This window comes from Hylaeus volcanicus, chromosome 1 (assembly GCF_026283585.1).
Source record: "Hylaeus volcanicus isolate JK05 chromosome 1, UHH_iyHylVolc1.0_haploid, whole genome shotgun sequence".
Taxonomy (NCBI): Eukaryota; Metazoa; Arthropoda; class Insecta; order Hymenoptera; family Colletidae; genus Hylaeus; species Hylaeus volcanicus.
The window spans coordinates 6045452-6062092 of NC_071976.1; the positions used below are offsets into that span (position 1 = coordinate 6045452).

A 16641-nucleotide genomic window follows, 5' to 3' on the forward strand; every position below is an offset into this window, starting at 1 on the left:
CTGCCAGCTTAAGAGAGGTTTACAATTCGTATTGTGTTGCTGAAGGATAAACTTACTTAATTTTTGTACTTACTTTCGTCCAAGTCTGCGAAATTAATTTTTTTCTCCCTGTATCATTATTTTTATTCGGTATTCTTCCAACCAAAAGGTGCTAATGAAAGTATGTCATTAATTCATTATCCAAGGTGCTTATACATAATGTTTTTTTATAATAGTAACAACAATGATTGTTTTATTTCCATAAATTACATAATTTTTGTAATTACCCATTTGGTTGGAGCGAAAACGTTTCTGTGTGGGATAGTAAACAATGTAAGTAAGTGATTAACGTTATTTAATAAAGAGTTAATTACAAAAAAAAAAATGTGAACAACGCGCTATTTATGAATAAAAATGTGAATAATGAGTTATTCACGAATAATAACGCGTTATTCACATTTTTATTCGTGAATTTATTCGTATTCATATTTACAAATCCGCGTGATGTGAATTTATTCATATTCATATTTATAAATATGAATACCCCCATCTCTGAATATGATCAGAGGTAAACTTTTCGACACAGAGAAGAGCATCAGAAATGTTACCTTGGTTCCCTTACGTTGAAAATATTCGAAATCGTCGTTAGCCACGGTGGTGACGGAGCAACAGCTTCTGCTTCTACTTCTGCAGGAGCTCATGGTATCGAAGTCTCCGTTTTCCATGTCGCAGCTTTCATCGTCGGAGGTTTCGTATCCGTCTCCTCCTCCCTGGACCTCTTGCCTCTGGACGTTCTGTTGCTCTTTCCTCTGACCCTGCTTCTTCAAGTCGTACGTCCTCGAGTCGAGGATCGGTCGATGGTATCTGAGAACGTAGCCCATTTTGTTAAAGAGAATAAACAAATCTTTGCGCCTCTTCGCTTACAATTTTACGTCACCAGTCGAAACAGAACTTTGTATGAATCCAGAGTTACGAATGCAGAGTTGGTTACTCCGAAGACTCAAGTTATACAGTGGGTGTAGAATGTATTTGTACTCGGATCAATTTCCTAAAAAACTTTTGTGAAATTGTAGTTTATTAATTTCTATTTTTATAATCAATGATATTCTACATATTCTCGGAAATCTCTAGAATAGATATAGTCCAAACAACAGTTATTAGTTTATATAATTCGGGAAATTAACAAGAAAATACGAAAAATTGGCAGAAATATGGAAACAATAAATATTCATAGTTGTTAGAATATAATATAAGAGTTACAGCAATTATAAAATCAAAATGAAATCCCACGAAGTATTAATTATATATAAATTAAGGTAAATTTCATGTTTTTTTTTTAACGAAGTTTTGAAAATTTAACATTTGTTCGAATACTTATTGTTTCTATATTTCTATCGATTTATTGTTTTTTCTTGTTAATTTTGCAACTTATATAAATAACTAATTTTTTTTTATACCGCATTTATCGTAGAGATTTCCAAGAATATGTAGAATGTCATTGTTTATAAAAAAAAAAAGTTAATAAATTACAATTGAACGTAGTTTTTTTTTTTAATTGACCAGTGTACGAATACTTACTACACCCACTGTATAAAATTAAGGAGAAAGAAATACGGTTAAGGGTTCGATGGACGAAACTCACGATTGGCATCTAGCATAATCGAAGCTCTGATTTCTTCGCAGAGCGACTCTAGGGTAACGTTGTTGCTGTTCCTGGAGATTGCCGTCCAATCCTGCGATCAATTTCTCCAAACCCATCACGCTCCTTGCGTGTCTTCCGAGTGGTTCCTCTCGTATTTCATCCAAACTTTTCGTGAATTTTCGTTTGCTGCAGGGATCGTCCAACTGTACCAGGTTCTCCATGTTCTGTCCGAAGACATCGGTGCTACCGATCTTCCTGCGACAGATGGGCAGCTCCTGGAAGCTGTCGTTCGGTCTTGGACGCTTGATCTGTTGCTCTAACGTCATCTTCTTTGACGTATCGATGGGGTTCGGTTCTTGGCGTGGCTCGAAGGTAGAACTGGTAAAGGAGGACAACTCCGCGGGAAGGGAAGCGTAATTACCGTCCTCGTTGACGGACTGCGTTCTAGGATAATGTTGTATTCCCATTGTGATGGTGCCAGTCTTTCCTGTAACATGATCATTTTTAACATGAAATAATTTTTGGAAGAGAAAATATAACCGACATCGGAAAATATTGAAACTGTATTAAAAAATATGAAATAGTTTCTAGATAATTTATACGAATACTCTTCAGCTCTAGATATAATTACTTAAAAGTATGAGAAATTGCAGGGAAAAGTATGAAATAATTTCCATCTAAACTGTATTATTACTCATCAGCTCTTCGAAGTCAATCGAATTTGGTTAAATTATGAAATATATGAAATACGATTCAACTTTTTCAGAATCGGCGCAAAATTTAAAATTTCGTACGTTAAAAACTATCAAAGTTGGTTTAACTTTCTGTCGGAGGAACAAAATGTATGACCTCTAATTACTGCTATTATGCGCTCACTGTTAGAATACTTTATATTATATTCATCCACATATCATCTTACACTTTCTTTGTATTTTAATTATTTGAAGTTGAATTCAAGGCATTTTCAATGACAAAAGTTTCTTACTAACGATTAAAAATATTAAGAATTTCATTCTAAAATGAAATAAAAACAAAAACGTACGTGTTAAATTAGAAACTTAACATTAAAAAACAAGCTTATAACTATAAATTTGTTCGTTTGAACATCGTAATAACAAAGATGTTCGATTAATTAAAATTTCATATAGATTTGTCCCCAATGGTATTTCCTATACATCCTTAAGATATTTAAAAAATAATACTCCAAAATGGCAAAAAGAAGGTTGCCGAAAGATACCATACGATGGTTCAACATATCATATATCCAAAGTTCACAAAAGAAATAACAAATCTTGTTTGTCCTCCACAATCTTGCATATTATGTATCATTTCTCGTTCTTCGAAAATTAATTCCAACCAGTACGACACCCATGTCTAAATTTAATACGACCGCAAAGGGTTAAACGCATCGATCTTATCGAATATCTCTATCGTCTGTTCACCGAACAAAATATACGTAACACTACATATATTTCTTCGAAGTTTGGGCGTTTAGTTCGAGAATAACACGCGTTAAAAAAAGAAAAAAAAAATAGGCTAAAATTACTCCGATGACCTTGAAACATGGAGATCTGCTAAAAAATCGATTTTTCATTTTAGGGGCAAATACAATAACTTTCCTATAAATCGAGAAGTTAAAGATATACATGTCGAATTGGGTAACCTGCTCCTTTTCGAAGTCGGTTAAAAACGTTTTCTTAGGGAGCGTTTCGCGGAGGTACAATTGGAAAAGTTACGGTGCTATTTGGGCATCCTGATCTATGTATATACATATAAGGGCTCGTGTACGATAAGTGGTCCCAATCGAAGGTGCGACGTAACCGGGAATATCGATTTCCCACCTCGACGGTAGCCCATAATTTAAGCTGTCCGCTATGTAGGTAGCTGGAAACTATCATTGGGCAGAGGAAACGACTCACTCCGGAGCTTTCTATCGGCTGAAGATTATGGTCGTACGAGATTCCTAGCGCGTGTTAACCGGGTCGCGGAATGCCTCGCGCGATCAGAAATTCAGAACGTGCTCGCCTATTTGGAGACGTTCGCCGAAGTACCTAACAAAACGACACCGTACAAACACGGGGATGAAAGTTTTCTGGGACGATATAACTTTGTCGAATCTTAGAATTCTGTGCATGAAGGACCTGTGGAACGTTGGTACAATTGTTCTCGATACATGACTGGTATCGCAATGAATCGAAGTAGCGAAAGAGCACGCGCTTGACATGAAAATTATGATAAAACGTATACAAGGCAATTTATCAACTCGATTTTATTAGTATAAGATCTTTGAAATAATATATATATATATATTAGGTTGTCCTGAAAGTTTCTTTCGCAAGTTGCACTCAATTATTTTATGTGGTCGTGTTTATATAAATAGACAATCTAATTTCATAGATATTCATGTTGTAACAGTAATGGAGCAAAATGAATCGTGCACAATTCAGTAATGTAACATAAAACATAAAATATTATGCATGTATTACTTATTAATAAAGCGAAAGAAACTTTTGGGACAACCTAATATATGTATATATACGAATATCCTGTTACGTCATTTTTGTAACCGAAAATAATTTGGATTATGCATGTGTTTAAATGAAAATTGGATTAGAGTATTGTCTCCGTAACTGGGCAAATTTGTCTATGTTAAATGCACAGAAAAAAGCTATTATTCTAAAATAATGTTCCGATTTAAATTTAGAATTTCAAATGTACTTAACCGAACCGCAATTACGATTTGATTTGTGTCCTTTCGAGTGGTGGAAGACTAGGGCAACCAAATATCTCACTATCGGGGAACTTGCAATTAAGTATTTGGCAGTACCGGCAACATCGGATACTTCGGAGCGATGTTTCTCAACATCTGGAAATATTATTAATACAAAAAGAACTCGTTTGTCATCAGAAAATGTCGACACTTTAGTTTCTTTTATATCAAAACAGTGATTTAATTGATTAAATTTGATTATGAAACAATGTATTGTCTATTGTTATCCGTGACTTGAACATTTACTCTAACTAATAAATAAAGTTTTACGAATTATACTAAAAAATTTATTCTGTGATATTTTTTCTTCTTATGTTTACATTTTTTTTATTTATTTGTTTTATTACCTATCAATTTTTTCAAAATTAATAAGGATCATTATTTTAGAATAATAGCTTTTTTTACATAAAAGTTTGTATATAAAAATAATTGGATACTGTACCCGTGTATTTCGATGCACGTGTACGTACTTGGATATCCGTGTATTTCGATACCCAGATACCCCGGTATTAAAAATACACGGATTAAAACACGGATCCATTAATTACCCGAGTATTTCGATACACGTGAAGTTGGGATCTCTAATTGAAACCGTAGCATGAATTTGCCGCGTGCTTCGTCCTCGCGCAATGTTGTCGCCACGCCGAGCCGAGCCACTTGGTGGGTGCGAGACGCGAAACGACGTACAAAATGTAAACACCAAATTCTCGCGTGTACCGAGTCGCGAAATTTCGAGGATTTTTTCTATGAACTAGCGACGATCACGTGGTTCGAAGATCCTTTGTCTCCTAAGCTTCTAGAACATTCCATCGAGTTTACGAGGTCGAGCAAGGCACGAGCCGAAATCACTTCTTGTCGTACAGTCGAGTCCGTACCCATTAGTATTGTAATACGAAGTAACTCGGGTCGTTCGTTAAATCGGTTTTATATATTAACCTCATATTTAATTTATTTATTTAGTTTTATTTCCTTTTCGTTTGTTTCCGTTATTAGAGTTTCGCGTTTAATTAATTCCTAATCGTCTTAAAATCATCTTCGCGTGTGGTGTGCTTCTCTTTTCAACTGGTAGTCCGAGCAAATCGCTGCATATTGTAAGAAAGAAGGAAACCTACCTCAAACCATTCGAATTACAATTAGTAATATAAAAGAAAATTATTGGTGAGTTGTTTCCTCTAATACGATATCCTATCGTTGACGTCAACCAACGCAAAACTTGGAGATAGCAATGGTCTACGCAAACTCTGTCCCACTTGCGTCGTGCGAATAGAAGGGTAGAGTGAAAATACTGCAACAGCGCCGCGAAAAATGTTAGTGTTTACCTCTGTTCTGATGATTGTGCAATCGTCCGTAGAGGCTTCCGTTAGTCAATGGGAACTTCAGACCGTGATTCAGGTTCAACTGCAGCTTGTACTCGGCGTCCTGCTCGAAATGACGAAACTTGCCGTCTATGCCACCTGAAAAGGAAGCAAAACAGAAATTTTGACGAAATCGTCCGAAACACGCGGCATTTTCGCTTGCGTCTTGCGAAAATACTGGATATTTATCGGTATGGTATTCCACTCTACGGAGAAACTAACACGTCTTATAAATTTTATCAAACAAACACTATTTTTAATAACGGATTGATGTTTTGCGATAATACCGGATATTTATCGGTATGGTATTCCACTCTACGGAGAAACTAACACGTCTTATAAATTTTATCAAACAAACGCTACTTTTAATAACGGATTGAAATTTTGCACAGTCGTTGATTCGTGTCTTACTAATTTGAATATTTTTTTTTTAATACAAATGTAAAAGGCGTAGCGATGACGCGTTATCGAAATTTTATTATGAACAAGTATTTGTTCGCGAGTGCCGTTGCGAAATAATATTTTATTACTTACCGGCTGAAACAGCATTTTATTATTTACTATTCGAAACGGTATTTTGCTCGGCTCTGGGAAACAACCACCGGCGCTAAAGGTGAATTAAACGAGACGGTCGTGGTAAAACTGAAACTATCATCGAGCAGAACAATCCGAGTACTGTTAACGGCTAGAGGACTGCGGAAAGAAAAAAAAAATGAATCGCACGAATAAAAGGGAAATTAACCGTGCGGTATGTGGTTGCGGCGATTGCGAGATTGCGGCTTGTCGCATAACTGATATTTCTACTTGACGATTACGCGTTGATGCTCCATCGCAGCTGTTTCCCACGCGTGCAGCTGCGTCAGCTAGCGCATTTTTCATCGAGAGGAATCGATGCCAGCCTCCATCGCAGAAATACCATCGAACCGATGAATCCTGTTTCATCGATCGTATCGCCAGAATGGTGCAAATCAAAAACCGTTCGAGAATGTTCGTAGATGTTTGAGAATGCGACGCATACATACACGATTATTAAAGACACCGATCGAAAAAGACAAGTTTTTCTGTGTTAAGGGGAGGTTACCGTCGAGATGCATGAAACATGCGCAAAGTTCTGGAATTTTTTTTTAATATAAAATAAATACTTTTGGATATAGGTTTCAAAGTAATATATTTTTGTATAATTGGAAGTTAAATTTCAATTTTTTTGATGGAGAAAGAGTCCAAAATGGCGGCTCCAGGTCAGATCAAATAAATAAATGCGTCGTTTGCACGGCGCGGGGCGCTTCACAGCCTTGCTAGTTCACCTGAACTAAAAACATATTTCGAGTTGTTCAAGTAGAATGAATTTGGGGAGCCTTGCCGTTTTTCATTTTCTAAAAATCCTATGGATAAGAAAATAGCAGCCGTTTGAAAAAATCGAATTTTTTTCTTGGTTTTTTTTTTGCTTCAATGAACGAAAAAAAATGTGTGAATCAGTTTTTAACAAAAATCGCTTCGCGATGGACCTGCAGATTGAATTTCCTTTCAACTGGCGGAGGATTCGTGAGCTACCTGTTTCCTATCCGATGCTGTGAATTCTAAAATACCTTAGATATGAAAATATCCTTTTACCTACGTGTTCTAAATACTTTAAAGATGCAAATTATGTAACAAAATCTAGAGATTCCACGACGAGCGTAAGAACCAGGTGATTGAAAATCAATACAAAAAAGGGACATGCGAAATCATTTCTGCGATTTATTTTATTCTAACATGTTTATTATCAAACGTTACGTCAGTGTGACATTTTTCAGACATGCACCCATACTGTCGACTGTTCCAAATTACACCAGTATGACATTTTTCAAATATGCACCCATATTATTTGTAAAAGAATCTAATCTTTCATCGTCATGAACGGTAACCTCCCCTTAAGGATGAAATGCCGAATGTTAGATAAAACGTGTGTCTCTAGAATTTTTAAGTCAACATAACCGAATATCGAATACTTTTTGAATGATACGCGTTGATCTAATATATATGTCGTTGTTAGGTATATCTCGAGAAACCTGTTTCTTTTATCGGTGCCTCCGATAATTCGATCGGCGATTTTATATCTATCAAATGTAGCATTTAGTTCGATAGGGTTAGAAATCGTCGACGTTCGATCAAAAGAAACTGTATTTTTCTGTGAATCGATTCGATAGGACCTAGACTTACCGTGCGACAATCTCCTGGAGTGATCTTGCTTCGTGTAAACTTTCGCCACGTACCGACAGAACATTTTGTCGAAGAGCGCCAGGAACACAGGTAACAGGGCATCTTTTACCAGGGGTAACCAAGTCGCGAGATTCTGAGGTGTGCAGAAATCTGTGAGGAGGCTCGGCATGATGGATATTACCTGCGAAACAAGAGCCACGTTATTCGAGGAAACTTTTGTTGGGACAGCCAGTTATGGTATTTTTCATTTGCATGGATCTCGCGTACAAAACGTTTTTTCTAGCACTGTGCGGAAACAGAGAGATCGATTTGTCTTTGATAGGAATTTCCCAGATACGGTTATTAACCCTTTGCACTCGAGGCCTTTTTTGTTGGTATCTACCAGCAACTCGAGATGTTTCTTAACATTCTATCGCTGTGAGTTCTAAACTATCTAGATTTGAGAATAAGGTCACCTTTACCCCACCGATAATCATTTTATTGATACGTCGAGCTACGAAGAAATTGAACCTAAAAACTTTGGGTATTGCAGATTTGCTCCGTGAAATCTAATTGCGACTAAGAGTCACCTCTCGAGTGCAAAGGGTTAACACTAGTGTATTATCGCGCTCCCCATTCACAAGGAGTCAAACAAGAACATGAATCGTATGGTGTGGGATCGATCGTGTAGGAAAAGCGGTCGACTGTAGTTTTTCCTGCTCTATACCAAGTATTGATATACGTGACAACAGATTGTAAAAGTTAGAATACCACAGATGAGTAAACATGGATATACAGGGTGGGCCACATAATTCTTAACAGCTCAATATCTCGGAAACTGTACCATCGATATTAAAGTTCTTGGTCTTCATGGATCTAAAGGAGTATCCTGGCGAGAAAAGTCATTGTTACCTTTTTCTAATGTAGATAAAATTGCCTACAATTCGAGACGTGTCGAAGCTCTGTAGCTCCTCTTGGTTCCAGAGATACAGTTCTGCGAAGATTGACAAATTTTCCACAAAAGTGGAAGTTTTAACGTTTGGCCTACTTTCGACCGATATATTGACATAAATACTAATTCTACACTAAACTCATGAGAAATGAAATTGCAGCAAATTCAATTACCTTAATTTTAAGACCACAGTGGGACCTGCACCTATTGTATATTTTTTTTTTAAATTAACGACAACCAAAAGAAGTAAAAATCCAGTTCAAGAAAAAGTTGTATAAAAAAAGTATAATTGATTCCGTAGGTATTTTGACTTACACTGTCATTTTCTGGGGATCTTTGACTTTTGTTACATATCAAAAATGCAACTTTACAGTATCGTATGCAATGTTTAGTGTCTAAAATGACTGGCGTATATGTATAACACTTGAACCAACAGTTTTCAGGAACTCTACTCTTTCCGGAAATAATTCAGCATATTCCCGTGTGCTTTCAAATTTTTCCTTATATCCGCTGCCGATGTATTTTGTCACGCATCGTTTCTTTAGCCCTCAAACGATCTGCGACGTTTTGGCGACAGAGATCGATAAACGTACCATGTATCAAAGTTACCTGAATTACTTACATCCCTAAAATGATCGAACTATCGCGCCTAATATTTTATACGTAAAAACGGAGACCTGTATTCTATCATCCTACAAAAGTAGGTCGAGCTCGGAGGGGAACAGGTTGAATGGTTCCCTTGTAAGTGCTTTGTTAACACTTTAGCGATCGATAGCATTTGGGCACATATGTACTTAAATTTAACAATATTGTTCAGTTTCATAACATTAGTATTATACAAAATTGATTTTATCCTTCGAAATCGTTTTACGAATTATATTTACACAATATTTTAATAAGTCACATAGTAATGGGAGCATACAATGAGATCGTATTATCTCAGTAATATAATAAATAAGAAAGTGTTAGTTGTCATGGAAAAGAGACGATTAACCTTTTCGGTGTTCTGCGCGAGTATACTCGTCAAATTATTTTGTTCTTGTTGTCCTGAAGACGAGTTAAATCGCACGAGCTTACTGTTAATGAGTTAATCAGTTAATTCGTTTTGAGCTCTTTCCTATTTAAAAAGCTCATATTGATATTAACCTTTTCGGTGCTCTGCGCGAGTATACTCGTCAAATTATCTTGTTCTTGTCGTGCTCGAGACGAGTTAAATCGCATGAGCTTTTTAAATAGAAAAGAGCTCAAGACGAGTTAACTCATTAACTCATTAAAAATAAGCTCATGCGATTTAACTCGTCTGGATCGCGACAAAAATAAAATAATTTGACGTAAATTGAAGAAAATAATTTGAGTATACTTGCGTAGAGCACCGAAAAGGTTAATAGGCTACCGATCGGTAAAGCGTTAATGCAGTATTTGAAAGAGCTTTCCAAGTGAAAAAGAGTTTACCCCGAGACAATGGTTATTCGCGCAATTGCAGATTTCATTGACAGGAGTGGTTCGAGAAGGATACTTTCCGCTACGTAAAAGTTACATTTTTTATTATAAATCGTTTACTATTAATACGAGAACGCAAATGGTACACGTGTCGATTCTGAAAAATTTAATTCGAGATTTTCCGGGACATAGAAGTTATCGATCTGTCTATCGATCGTCGATTTCCACGGCGAAATCGTGTCAGGAACGATCGGTCGCGGCTTTCGCTGGGCGAAAAGGAGCGGAATGCAGCTGCATGGTGAATCGCGTGCAGCTAATTGTTCGACTCGTCAGCCCTGGACGCGTCGATAAACAACTGACGCGTGCGCTCCTGTAATTTCGCGGCCGTGCTAATAAAATGGAAGAGAAGGAAAAAAAAAGAAGAGAAGGCATCGCGAACGAGGGAAATGTCGGAACGTCGCGTCGGTGGTCTTACGTGGCCGCTACACTTTCGATTTTAACGATCCACACAATTTCCACAGTGAAAACTCCGGCTCGGTCGCGCTTTCAAAAGCGCGCGCGTTGCGCGCCAGAAACGCGCGGTTTTACGCAGACCGTGCGCATCCACTGCGTCACTTTAACCGCTTTGCGTACACGTATGTACTCATTTTCATTCCGTGTCACTTATATTAAAGTAGCAATAAATACTTGAAAGTTTTAAGTAAAGATGGTGGTTTAGTTTTTTTACAGGCAAACTGGTATATTTATTTATATAAAACTTTGCGAATATATTTATGTATAATTCAAACAGCTATACATCGTTTTTGTGTTTCCATAAACAGAGGATCATTGTAGTTACACGGCAAGTTACATTTCTATCGTCGAGTGCATCACCTAATGGACAAAAATCAAAAAACGAAATATTTTTTAACAAGTTATTTACTATCTGAAGTCCATAATTTGGCCTTAGATCACACTCTGGTGGGATTGTCTCATTGTTTACTTTTTTTTTTAAGACGACATAATGACCAAAGAGTAGGAATTGAGGCCTTTTGCAATAAAAACTATATCAGTTTTTAATTTATGTTTTTTGCCTTTGGGTAACGAATAGAAAGAAACAAGTGATCTGTTCGTAACAATCAAGCACCAATTATGGAATTTTCAGGCCCAAGTATAAATAAATTCAATTTTTTTGAAATTTTGAACTTTAAAAACACATTACAAAAAAAACATCTAATATCACTTTGTACTTATTGCATATTCCTCCAACTTGGGGTATGCACTTTCATTTCCATCGGGTTTTATCTGCATCTGGGTGCGCCTTTTTTGATTATATATTTTTTTTCAAAAACAGAGTTAACACATCGCGTACGCCTGATGAGATATCGCGTTTTCAGGTTTCTTCGACTCAATCGATGATTTAAAGAATTAAAAATAGATCTTCATGTTACGTTATCAGGGTAACAAAGTCTCGTGTATTCTCCGATCAAAAACTTGAGTATTATGTATAAATCTTCATTTCTCGGAGAAGAAAGCATTTTTAGTACAGGGACATGGGCTATATTTGAATTGATATCAGAATTTTGTTCACTTTGATCATTTACTCGAATGCAAAAATTATATTATTCAAAGATTGTTTCCATTTTCGTGTCAACATTTTGCGTCCTCTCTCCTAAAGTTTGTCACAGTTTCTAGATTCACCCCGTATGGTATGTATCCCGTTATAGAGATCATTCCTAGATCACGCGAACAACAGATCGTGAGAGTGGAATTGAAATTCAGTTACGCCGAATGATTAAACGTAGAAGTAGATATCACGCAATATATCGAGGTTAAACATATCAAACTTTCATTTACCCTAGACGAGATTCCTTGCAAAAATGGAAATACGGGACGGGTTTGTTAATATTCACCGAATTTCACGCACTAGTGAAGCACAACCGTATTTAATAATACAAAATTCTACAAGGCAACAAATTTCAACTTGCACGCTGATTTACCGTGCGGTATGCATTCAAAGTACTACCGATACGTTTGCGTTTAAATGTGTTCCGTATTTCAACCTTACCCGATTTCTTTATTCATTCGAAACGTACAATTTTCTTTATTTAGTTGTACAGAACATAATTTGAAGTATCCCAAAGTACTAGGATAATTTTGAGAATGTTTCAAACAAATTAAATTTTTCCAAGAACTTTAAACGTGCAACGCAATAGAATAATAGAAAAAGGAAAACGAAGAGAAATAGTTATACAACGATGAAAGTTTTGACAGGTATCCTTCAACTTATGTAAAAGTTAATATCGCCGGGAAAAAAAGGTTGCAGCCAGTTGGGAAATCGCAGCGGGCTGAATTTACACGGAATTATGCGCCAAATGAATTATACGCGAGCGGTGCGAGTGGTTCGAGATTACGAAGCTTTAATTCGCCGCGTAACCGGCGCGGCGGATATGAAATCGAAACTGGTACCTTAATTAGAAAATATGGCAACTTCGAAACGCGACGTGCATGCGTGTATACGATCTATATCGAACGTGTTCTCTTTAATGTGGCTCTCTCTCTAGGAAAGGGAAACCTCGAAATATCGTTCCAGTAACACAGTGAAACCGTTCATGGCCGATCTAATAAAATTTCGAATTTCACTACGTAGACGTTGACGGTCTTGCCGTTCAAGAAGAGAAGAGATCCTAGAAAGTTCCAAGCGAACGAGTGAAAATTATGCAAAGAATACGCTTACTCCATCAGCAGATTTCGATAAACGGGAATATTCAGAGTTTCGGAAAATCATGAAAATTTCACTTTACATTGTCGTACATCAATGTCGTCAATACAATGATGTCATACATCATACATCACTAACAAATAAATTCATAACAAGTTTTTATTTCTAATCAATTATGTTCGCACTCTTTACCAACAACCTTTTGCTATCTAGTGTGCAAATTTTCAAACTCAGATCGATAAAAATCAATTGGTACACAATGGCCTGATAAATTATAAACAAGTATTGACATTTGCAGAAACGACATTACTTTCTGGTCCTAATACAATATCGTGGATGTAGGAATCTTCCTATTCGTGTACGGGTTTTCTACGAGGAAAACGGAAATTTTCTTCTCTTTTTCACGCGAGAAAACATCGTATTGATTTATTCGTAAATTAATATTCCACGATGAGAAATTTCTGAAGAGTGAGTTCATCAGGATTGAAACGTACTGCTGTGTTGTGCGGTGAACGTGCAATTTAATGTCGGCGAATCTAGCTTAAGCTTATGGATCAACTGTGATTAGATATTTCCCCTTTTACTTGTTTATTCCCATCGCAATTATGTAAATGTCACGTGCGATCTCAGGCAATACATTTTCTGCTCCGAATCTTCCGAATCGATTAGTACAGTTACACGTACTTTCGACGGGCGGTTTACATTTAACATATGTACACATTACATACGTACGAACGTAACGCGTGCTGCACAAGCGTATCGCTTCGGTACGGCCAATGACGGTAACGTGATATTTTCTCTTTCTCTCTTTTCTCTAATGCTCGACCCTCGCGCGTTCGTTCATTTTCTCTCTATCACTTGGGAGTTTCACTAATCAACTTCGCTCGCGAACTCCCGTTGAATCCGAAACGAGTTTGGACGTTTTACTTTGTTTTAATTGTATGGCAAAGAGAACGCGGTTATCACGCTGCGCGCATCAATCCCTTACAATTCGATCGATTTTTAAAGCATGTATCTAGGTGAGCATCTTAGTTTCCCTTTGATCGAGGCGATAGGTAATTATACCATGCCTCCCGATCGTAACAAATTTTCTTTCTTAAATATATGAACAGACGTTTCCAAAACATTAACAAATATTAGGTCGTCTCATAAGTTCGGGCTGCAGACTGAATTAATATTTAATAAAAAAGGTACAGAGATTAGAACACTTATGGGTATGTTTCATATGTTAATTTGGGTAGCTGAAGAATAAGTGGCATGAACTTATGGGACGACCTAATACTTCTGCAAATTAAATAAATTCTAAAAAATTAATTTTTAGAAAAAAAAATATAACCGACATCGGAAAATATTGAAACTGTACTAAGAAATATGAAATAATTTCTAGATACTTTCTAATAATTTCTATATGATTACTCGCTAGCTCTAGATATAATTGCTTAAAAGTACGAAAAATTGCAGTGAAAAGTATGAAATAGTTTCTATCCAAACTGCATTATTACTCATCAGTTCTTGACGAGTTTGGTTAAGTTATTAAATACAATGCAACCTTTTCGAAGGCGACGCAAAATTTAAAATTACATACAGCTAAGCACTACAAACTCTAAAAAAAAACAAAAAACTGTAACTACAGCTATCTATCGCTGAAATCTGCAATTACTTAGTCGCCAACCCGATACAAATAATACTACTTCCAAAGAAAGGTTAATTTAAGAAAGGTTATAACGAATTAGAGAGATAAGACAGAGAAATACGAAGTAGACGATAAAATATCTCAAGAGATGTGCTTTTTATACATATTAACACATAGTCGACCGATCAGGGAGATCTCCCCATTTCGAACTTCTAATATTGTATTTTGTATAAATAATATGTGAAATCGTTAAAGCAAATTGTTGCCGTGAAATACAATTGCTCGCACGACTAGTTTTCGAACTTTTTTGAGTTGAAATAGCGAATTTCAGTCCGTGCTACTTCCGAAAAATGCGCGGTGGAAACCAAACAGTTCTCTGTGGCGCGTGCGGTCGGTTATGCGTTAATAATTTTCTCCAAGATTTGTTTAAACAATGCGTTGTCCTCGAGAATGGAAAAACTGGTTAACAAGTTGAACGCGGAGGAGACTTGAACGCCTGCGTCGTCCATCGTTGATGGCGGAGCAACCTAATTTAATGGCGACTATTCGACGGGATTATAAACAGAACGCGTCACGCAACCGATTATAAATATTCAGAAGGAAGGTCAGGGGAGTTTCTCTTGGGAAGATTTTAACCGTTGGCCGAATCTTAATCGAGTTTGACATCGAGGTCGTCGGCCGTATTAAGCTCGCACTTTCAAATATTTCGACGTGTTTTCGTATCCTCTCCTCTCCTTTCCCTTCCTGACCGTTTCACATTGGATGCGACACGCTATAAATATTTATCGGTTGTAAACTCCAACAAAGTATCACGCGCGTACGTTAACAAAAATATCGGCCATTTATATCGTATAAAGCAGAGGTTCTTAACTTCACATCCACGAAACTCGAATATATTTTTATTCCCGAAAAAACGATTAATTATACTGTCTCGAGAGACAGAAAGACCTTTGAGCTTTAACGGATTATTACGAGTGTTTATGAAAAAAAAAAAAAACATGTTAAGAACCATTGAATTATAACAACGAGAGATTTATCTCTCCCTTTCGATCTGTACGGAACTTTCTCGTCGACGAACGGAATTCCGGTGTAAAGAAAAGAGAACTTAACCGGTGACTCGTTAACTTCCGGATGACAGGAATTCGAGTCGGCTTCCTGCTCGCAAGGGGAACCTTTTCGACGACTAACAACTGCGCGATTTGTTTCAGGCGAACAAAGATACGAAATATCGTTCTGATTCGAAACTCGAAGCAAGATTCGGTCATTTCGAAGTAAACATTCGCAAACAGTTATTTGGACTTGGCGATTCCTCAAATAAAAACGGTATAGCGTGATTAAAGGAATAGTACAGGCATTATTTATTGTAAGGTAGTTTGATTCGTGTGCATTTGTATAATGTATGTATTGTATGATATATACAGGGTGTCCCAAAAATGTTGGATGACCTTTAAAGGGGTGGTTCGGAAGGTGATTTGATACACATTTTTCCTTACCGAAAATATAGCATACTGGCACTCTGAATTTATAGTTATAAATTTGTTCATTTAAATGTCAAGTTTCTAATTTAATACAAATTTTTTTGTTTGAATTGTATTTTAGAATAAAATTCTTAATATTTTTAATCGTTAATAGAAAAAACTATTGCCATTTAAAATGCCTCGAATTCAACATCAAATAATAAAAATACAAAGAAAGTGTAAAATGATACATGGATGAATACAATATATAATAAGATTAGTATGGTTCTTTGGTGTGGTGGCCAATAGTAGACATACGACCGCAAAGGGTTAAACTGTACATTTGATTTGCAGTTTAACTAAAAACAATAGCAAGGACCTGTTAATAACGGAACAGGACAAATAAGCATTGTATCAGAATAAAGCAACAGATGAATCCATGAATGTAGTATAACTTCTTTCGAAAATTGAAGCATCGATCGATAATGCACCGAACAATACCCCTTTGTTGGGCAACGATCAAAGCTTGTTCTT

General features: G+C 36.5%; 1 protein-coding gene across 3 annotated transcripts in view; it reads right to left on the minus strand.

The window, feature by feature from the left end:
• LOC128878467 (uncharacterized) overlaps positions 1–16641 on the minus strand; it is a 49774-nt gene that overhangs the window by 4252 nt on the left and 28881 nt on the right. For 2 of the 3 annotated variants that reach the window (XM_054126812.1, XM_054126731.1), the window contains exons 4-7: positions 7946–8126; positions 5711–5845; positions 1622–2108; positions 588–843 (exon numbers count right to left, since the gene is read on the minus strand). In XM_054126812.1, coding sequence (XP_053982787.1) covers positions 588–843; positions 1622–2108; positions 5711–5845; positions 7946–8126 — 1059 coding nt within the window. The remainder of the gene's footprint in view (positions 1–587; positions 844–1621; positions 2109–5710; positions 5846–7945; positions 8127–16641) is intronic. The other variant, XM_054126881.1, reaches the window with a different exon arrangement.